The sequence below is a fragment of the Empidonax traillii genome, unplaced genomic scaffold (assembly GCF_003031625.1).
Source record: "Empidonax traillii isolate 1590-97213 ecotype Southwest subspecies unplaced genomic scaffold, ASM303162v1 scaffold43:size1863611, whole genome shotgun sequence".
In the NCBI taxonomy this organism is placed as follows: Eukaryota; Metazoa; Chordata; class Aves; order Passeriformes; family Tyrannidae; genus Empidonax; species Empidonax traillii.
The window spans coordinates 1708125-1715892 of record NW_020955236.1 but is presented as its reverse complement, the minus strand read 5'-3'; the positions used below and the strand labels follow the sequence as shown (position 1 = coordinate 1715892).

The window sequence follows — 7768 nt, the reverse complement described above, 5'->3', positions numbered from 1 at the left end:
CTGCCCAGTCTTTGTCTCCCCCTCTCAGAAGAGAAGGGAAACCGGCGCCAAGAGCGGCAGCGCTGCCGGTTGTGGCGGCGGGAGCGAGTCCGGAGTTGCCCTCGGGGCCAGCCTACAACTCCCAGCGTGCACCGCGCGCCCCGCAATGCCCATTTGTGTCGCGTGGTCGCGGTGCACGCTGGGACTTGTAGTCCCCACCCTTCGCTTCCCGCCGCCCTTCGCCCCCGCCCCGCCCTTCCTGCGGCGGCCCAAGATGGCGGCGGAGGTGGATTTCGGGGACCGCGAGCTGTTCGGGCAGCTGGAGGGCGAGGATGGGCCGCCCTCGCCGCCCGCCCTGGGCGTGCCCGAGGCTCTGCTGCAGCTCTACGAGCGGCTGCGGGACCGCGACGAGACGGTGCAGCGGCTGCGGGCGGAGAATATCCTGGGGAAACAGGCAGGGCCCGCGCCGGGCCGGGGGGAGGCGGGAGCTGCCGCCGCCGGTTCCCTTCCGGGCCAGGCACGCCCGGCCCTCACTGAGGGTCCGGCTTTTCCGCCGAGGGGAAAGACCCCTCGATGTCCGCCGGGGTCCGGGCGCGTCCCGGAGGGTGGTGAGGGCTGATCTGCGCCCGAGGGAGCCGTGCCCCATTCTCCTGGGCTTCCTCAGAGGGAGCTTTCCCTTAAAACTTTCATCCCCAGGCCCGCGCCGGCTCCGCCTCAGCAGCAGGCTCAGTCCTGGAGTCCCGGGCTGGCTGTTAAACGGCTGTCGTTGAACTCCTACTCTCTGTCCTCCTAAGGGAAGGAAACATCTGTGCGTTCTCTTTCACAGTCCAATTTTGGCGTAGCTACAAATAATTTTAAATTGTTAGATTGTGACGGGTTCCCGAAAGGCGTTTTGGGTTCACCTCTGCAGCAGAGTGGGATCTGAGACGGGTATTGTCGTTTATTTTTCATTTCCAAGTACGAGTGTCTTACTGTTGCATCTTCTTTTGTGGTGATCACAGAGTGTTTAAAAATAAAGTATTCCAAATCTGTTAATACAACCCTAGTGCATAGTGCATGAATTGCACTGTTGGGATTGTCCCAGCTGGTCTGCTTTTTCATATTTTTTTTTTATTATTATTATTGTGTTTCCTCAGCAACAAGTGGATTTGGAAGTAATCCCTTGTGTGGTGAAAAGGAAGGTCTGAAATCCTGTTTGTTATTCTGGGAAGTTTTTCTTCAGTGTTTTCTTGTTTGGTTTGGTAATTAAGGTGTGGAGAGGTGTCTCCCAAAGACAGTCATATTCCTTAACTGTAACTTAACATCAGGAACTTAAAAGGAAGCTGAATATTTTGACTCGTCCCAGGTATGTTAAATGCTGATATTTATATCTATATATAAATAGAATTTGTCTGAGATAACGATCTCCCACATCTTTTAAAACCTTGTTTCCATGTCCCAGTCCCTGCTCAGTTATTGGGCTTCTAAAGTGCCATTTTGGTTCTTGAGAAGTCTTTCGGAGTTGAATACCAAGGACTAAGTTGGTGTCACTGTAGTTTAATTTATTTGTGTGTATCTGTCTCTGTATGAATTTGGCCTTTAGGAAAACACTTCTAGAGTAAAGTTCAATCAAATGCTTGAATAAATAGGAGATCTCATTTATAAGTTCACTGCAGTTATAAGAGCAGGAATAGACTTCTATTCACACAGAATATGAATATTTTTGTGGTGTGATGTTCTGATTTGTTTTCTTTCCACCTCACACCAGCCAACCTGCTTAAAAGGAAGGTGATTAAGTGGATGGGAACTTGTTAACAGGATAAATTTTGTATTGGCCAAACCCTGTGGAATGAAACAGATGGGGAATATTCCCTGTGACCACTGTCTGTGTCTCTGTTCTGTCCTAGTGGAATCTCAGTGGAAAACTCCAAAGTTGATGGGCCTCTCTTGCAGATTTTATTTATGAACAATGTCATTTCTAAGTAAGTATTTCCAAGAAAAAAAAACAATCCTGACAGGAAATGGGATTTTTTTTTTTGTTCATTTTGGGTATATTAGTGTAGTGCCCAATGGATGGGTGTGCTTTTTATTTAATAACATAAACTTGTTAACTTGAAAGGGAGAAATAATGGGCAATGTGAAAGCAATATTACTTTCATTAGCAATGTCTGCAATTATGTGAATATCTGAAACTATCACGAGGTGAAGTGTGAATTCCAGGAGCTTGGAGCGAGCCTGAAGAGCAGTTTGAATTTCAGGAATGTTGTGGGTAAAGGCAGGAAACGAAATTTTCCCTAGCTGAGTTGATTTTGTGCCACACTCAGGGTGCTCCCAAACAACGCATTGTGTTCCCTTTGGGTGGGGTTGGGAATGGGACAGGACAGAATTTCACTCCTCTGTGAGTTCTTTAGGAAGTGGGAAATGCTTTTAGAAACAGCCCTGTGGCTTTGTTGGAGCCTTGCTGGTGTCTGATCTGTCTGTGCTGTTTCTTTCCCTCTGTCCCAGGCGCTACCACCAAGAAATCGAGGATTTTGTTTTTAGCTTAGTTCAGAAATACGAAGAGCAGAAGAAAAGTGAGCAAGAGAAAACACACCTGAATGCCAAGCCACAGGTACTGCCAAATGCAGATTGTTCTGAGCTGCTCCTTCTCCCTCACCTCTTTCTGGGGGGAATCCTGCAGTGCTGCCCTGTTAAATGGGAACAGAGCTCAGGCCAAGGAACAAGCCAATGTCGTGGAACCATTTGTGCCTGAGATGGAGCCCTGGGTAAAGAAAAGATCCTTTCTGCCCCTCAAAATGCTGCTCTGAAGTTTCACTCAAGGCAAATTAAGAAGCTGGTTTAAATAATCAAGAAAAGACTGCAAAGTATAAACTTCTTGTGATGTATTTGGCCCAACTCTGAGTATATGTTAGAGAATATCCAGCAAAATCTGAAAAATTACACTTTCTTCTCCTAGTTTCTAACTTTGAGTTGTACTCAACATTCAGTTTGGATAAAAGGGTGGAAAGGCACATTTCTCTCCATCTTTCCCTGGGCTTTTTGGTGAGAATAAAGATGTTGTTGTGCAGCACACCCTCACCAAAGGAAACCTGAGAAATGAGCTGTGTCCTGCTCTGGACTCTGGAGAGCATCATGGCCAGTGTGGAATTCCAAAGGACAGCAGCTGAACTGCACATCCTGTGCCTTTTCCCAACTTCACTAATTCAGGAGCTCTTCCATTTAACTGTTGTTTCCAATTCATTCTTTCTCTTTCTGCTTTTCCTGCCAGCCCTCCAGTGTTGTTTTGGAAGAGGACTGTAAAACAGCCAGCTCATCTTCTGCTAAAAAAATGAAAGAAGCTTTTAGTGTAAGTTTTTGACTGTGCTCTGCCATGGTAGGTCTGACTCTTCATTCTACATATTCAATATCCTGCCATTAAAATAAGATCTGTGCACTGCTATTACACTGATAAATCAAATTTAAATTCAGCATGTTTTGGCTACATCAGTGAAAAAATTCTTACGTGTCCAGGTGTGGGTGTGTATTGTTTGTAAATTCTTACAGAACGGCGGGAAAAAAAGCCTGCAATTGTTTCAAGCAGTGTAAATGTACAGAAATGCTACAGATCTCACCTGAATGCTGCCACATTTCTGACAATTCTCTGACTTTTTCTCTGCAGGTTGTAGGAAGTGTTGTGTATTTTACCAATTTTTGTCTCGATAAACTGGGACAGCCCATATTAAATGAGAATCCACAGCTGACAGAAGGATGGGAAATCCCAAAGTATCCTGTTTGCTAAAACATCTTGATTCTTTCTGGTTGTCAAATCCAAAGAGTTCCAGCTGGTAAATTGAACTCCAGTTCTCTTCAGTAGATTTTATGTTTCTATCCAAACCATATCAGTCATTAGAGATGGAAAGTTTGAAAGAGTCATTAATGGCTTTTTGACTCAAAGAAGTATTTTGATATGATTGACTTATTGATTTTTTAGGCTTATCCTTGGGGAGAGTGAATGTTTTATGCCCATAAATAATAAATACATCTTGGGAATTTAGGAATTTCCTGGGCCAGTCCCTAATTAGGTTTGGAATGACAGCTCATTGCAGGTTGAACATTTTCTCCTTCTATAAAAGGGAGAAGAAAAGGGTTTGGCAAAGTCAAATATGTGCTGGAAGGTGCTGGAAGATGGTTTTTTATTAAAATAGAATCGTGAAATGACAGGGTTTGAGGATCCAGTTTAAAGGTGGTTCCTGACTGTTTATTAAAGCCCCACTTTGAAAGGTGGAGTTGAGGGAAACTTTGAAAAAAGTTGGGAAGTGTTGAAATAGTTTTTTGATGCTGTAGCCTCCCATGGCAAAAAGAAATGGGACAAGAAATTTCCCAAGTGATCTCATCTCCCCAGTTTTCCAGTCTTGCTTCAGCCCTGGAAATATTCAGGACAAGAACCAATTTCACAGCTTGTTTCTGCAATATCTACTTCTCAAGTTTGTATTAAAGGTCATTTCTGGTGTTAAAAAAATTGCTTGTACCTGAAAAAAACCTGCAAATTTACAATTCCCCGACCTCTGGCTGAAGGGAGTAGATCCCTAACAGGGGAATTTCTCCTAAAATGCCAAGTTAAGGGTGGAAAACTTTCATGTCTTCATGTCATCAAAGCTTAGCTTTGATGTTGTTTTTTTAATAAGATTGCTGGGAGGCATTTCAGAATTATTACCTTGAAGTTCCTACCTATAAACAAGAAGGTTTTAATATTATCTGAAAAAAGAGCAAAATTGTTTTTTGGGTACAAACTGTGCAGGAGGAAACAGCATAAGCAGATGGTTTATAGTTGATATTATTTTACAGTTTATACTCTGGATTTCATATCAAGGACCCATCTGTAACTTCATGCAGAAAAGTCAGGATTCAGAGCATTCTGAAGGTTTCACTGATATTTTAAACCAAATTGAAATTTTACTTCATCCAGTAGCAGTTCCTTATTGAAATCTAAAGATACCAGCAAGTTTTCAGCCAGATTCTCTCCCTAGATGGACAAGAAATACAAGTCAAACCCAAAAGGTTTGTATTACTCTTAAATATCAAGTTTTGAGCTGAAGAGTTCACGTGTCCTCTGTGATTATTCCCCAGTTAATCAACCCTTGGACATAATTTAAGGGGTTTAAATGAATTAAACCAGAGCTGAGCTTTGCAGTCTGTGGGTCTTTATTGGCTTTCTTTAGGAAGGGCCTAAAATCAATGTGTGAAAACTGTGAATTTTATATCAGAACTGATCTCAGAGGGGATTGTGCAGTTTTGAGGGGAGGTGAGAAGCAAAGTGAATCCAGTTTCCAGCTGTCAACTGGTTTGCTCTTTGGAGCATCTAAAATCCCTGGTTTCAGATGCAGAGAAGACCAGGAAAGCTTTTAGTGGGAATTCCAAAGATAGAGGGGAATGCTGAGCTAAAGTGGTTTGATTATTGCTGTTCCTGAATGGAAAGCAGATGAAAGGCTCGTGCTCATGGTATGGGCCAGTGATGCAACACCCACAGAAGGTTCCTGTGTGAGTGAAGATGAAGCACAAGACACTTCATCTAATTTGAGGCATCAGGAGGTTGGAGTGTGTGGGGGATGACCCTGGACACTGATTCTGGTGCCACCCTTTCATCTCCACTTCTGGTTCCTGCCCTAATTGGGTCAAAATAAATGTTGAGAAAAGAAATCTTGGTTTCCCCCCCAGTGACATTGCAAATGTTTGCTGTCATGGCATGAGTTCAGAAGGAAGATGGAAGTTGAAGGCAGCTGCAGTTGCATCCCAGATTTTCACTGTTTTCTTTCTCAAGAAGTCTCAGCCTCAGAATCTGTCAAGAACATAAATTGCCAAGTGCTTTTATTGAACACTGCAAAGTTGCTTTCAGGCTTAATTTGTTGTGCATTTTTTAAGCAGGCCCAAACCTCACTGTTTCAATTGTGGTTCTGAAGACCATCAAATGAAGGACTGTCCAGAGGTAAAGTTTTCACCAGTATTCCCAAGATTGCTGCTCCCCAAGGAATATTTAATTTAAAAAACCCACAAAACATTAGAGGTGCTGGGGTCAGAGTGGACAAGTGGTTGATTAGATTATCCTGCTGATATTATAAATTCTGACATTCTAAATCAGGAGGGAAATTCATGCTGTAGCATCTTTTTATTTGTGAGGGAAACAAACTTTGCTCCATCCAGTAGCAGTTCCTTATTGAAATCCAAAGATACCAGCAATTTTCAGCCAGGTTCTCTCCCCAGATGGACAAGAAACACAAGTAAAATCCAAAAGGTTTTAACTTTGAACATTTTCAGCTTGAACAATCTGGTTTAGAGCTCTCCAGCTCCAGGGCAAACACTCCTGCCTTTTGCTGGGTGGTTTCCATTCCACCTGGTTGTGTCTGGGCTGGGACATCAACAGCTGAGCGTGAGGGGGGCAGGCAGTGCCAGCTGCTGTTGTCAGATATCACATGAATATATAATGACACACCTAAATTGTGAATTTAAGTCTAAACTTGGTAATTTTCTTGTCTTTAAGCCACGGAATGCAGCTCGGATAAGTGAGAAGAGGAAGGAGTTCTTGGAAGCCTGTGGGGATACGAGCAATCAGAACTTCCAGCAGCGTTACCACGTGGAAGAAGTAGAAGAGAGGTTTGGAAAATTTAAGCCAGGAGTGATCAGGTATCTCTTTTTCCTTCCATGGGAATAACTTCTCGACCTCTGGAATGCCAGGTTTTCAAACTGGGGGTTTATTGTGTTTGAACTTGCCAAATGGAATCTTGCTCAATAAATGGCAAAGATATTTTTCAGATGAAAACTCATCACCAGCTTGGTGGTTCTCCTCTTTCCCATGGTCCTTTCCCTAATTTAGGGAGATAACTGTTCCACTTTGACCTCTCAAACTGAAGATTTAGGATGGTCCTAATAAACTAAAAAAAAAAAGGCATGGAAAATTGTGAAAGTTTGGAGCTTTGAGTGCCCCTTCCTCTCTGTTCAGAATGTTTAAAAGAATGATAGTTTTATGTGGCAGTCTGCAAAAAACACCTGTCTGTTGTGAGAGTGACATCAATCAGAAGTAGCAGGATAAATAAGTTGTTCTTGGTGTAGAATTAATTCTGTTAAAGCATGTGAGAAATGCAGAAAGTTAATATTGAATATCAGAGCTGCTTTGGATCTAAAATGGTTACAGCTGGGATTGAAAGGCAGCCCAGCTGGAGCTAAAATTCAACTGCTTCAACTCGAATGCGTGAAATGCAGCAAAATGTTCCTGACCCCCTTTTGCCAACAGTTCCAGAATTTGCTGTAATTTTGGTTTCTGTTTGTTCTGTGTTTGTTTTCCTGCTCAGTGGGGTCCTTCAGGATGCCCTGGGGGTCACGGACAAGAGCCTCCCTCCCTTCATCTACCGCATGCGCCAGCTGGGCTATCCCCCAGGCTGGCTCAAGGAGGCCGAGATGGAGCACTCAGGACTTGCTCTTTACGATGGCAAAGGTGAGGAATGTGGGGCTGGAAAGCACATCACAGAATCCCAGGATATTCTCAGTTGGAAGGGACCCACAGGGATCATCGAGTCCAACTCTTAAGTGAATGGCCCCTGCTGGGATCAAACCCACAACCTTGGTGTGATTTATATCATTTTCTGTTCCTTTTTCTCTTCTTTATGAAAGAAACGCTTTCTGCAGTTCAGTAACTGAGTTGTTTATAGGAAGACTAAGAAGACCAACCAGCAAACAACACATTTCTTGAAACCCAACTTGTAAAGTAATTCATCAGCTGTTTGCTCTGACCAGTGTTTATTCTGCATCTCAGAACTGTCCTGGGGCCAAATTCTGGGGG

The 7768-nt window shown here is 43.4% G+C and overlaps 1 protein-coding gene across 3 annotated transcripts in view; it reads left to right on the top strand.

Moving 5' to 3' along the window:
* Positions 1 to 216: 216 nt before the first annotated feature.
* Positions 217 to 7768, top strand: part of ZCCHC8 (zinc finger CCHC-type containing 8) — a 14967-nt gene continuing 7415 nt past the window's right edge. For 2 of the 3 annotated variants that reach the window (XM_027878656.1, XM_027878655.1), the window contains exons 1-10: positions 217 to 416; positions 1282 to 1324; positions 1866 to 1940; positions 2464 to 2569; positions 3227 to 3304; positions 3617 to 3720; positions 4930 to 4995; positions 5860 to 5920; positions 6473 to 6615; positions 7281 to 7423. In XM_027878656.1, coding sequence (XP_027734457.1) covers positions 254 to 416; positions 1282 to 1324; positions 1866 to 1940; positions 2464 to 2569; positions 3227 to 3304; positions 3617 to 3720; positions 4930 to 4995; positions 5860 to 5920; positions 6473 to 6615; positions 7281 to 7423 — 982 coding nt within the window. In that variant the 5' untranslated portion in view covers positions 217 to 253. Of the gene's footprint in view, positions 417 to 1281; positions 1325 to 1865; positions 1941 to 2463; positions 2570 to 3226; positions 3305 to 3616; positions 3721 to 4929; positions 4996 to 5856; positions 5921 to 6472; positions 6616 to 7280; positions 7424 to 7768 lie in introns of all 3 variants that reach the window. The other variant, XM_027878654.1, reaches the window with a different exon arrangement.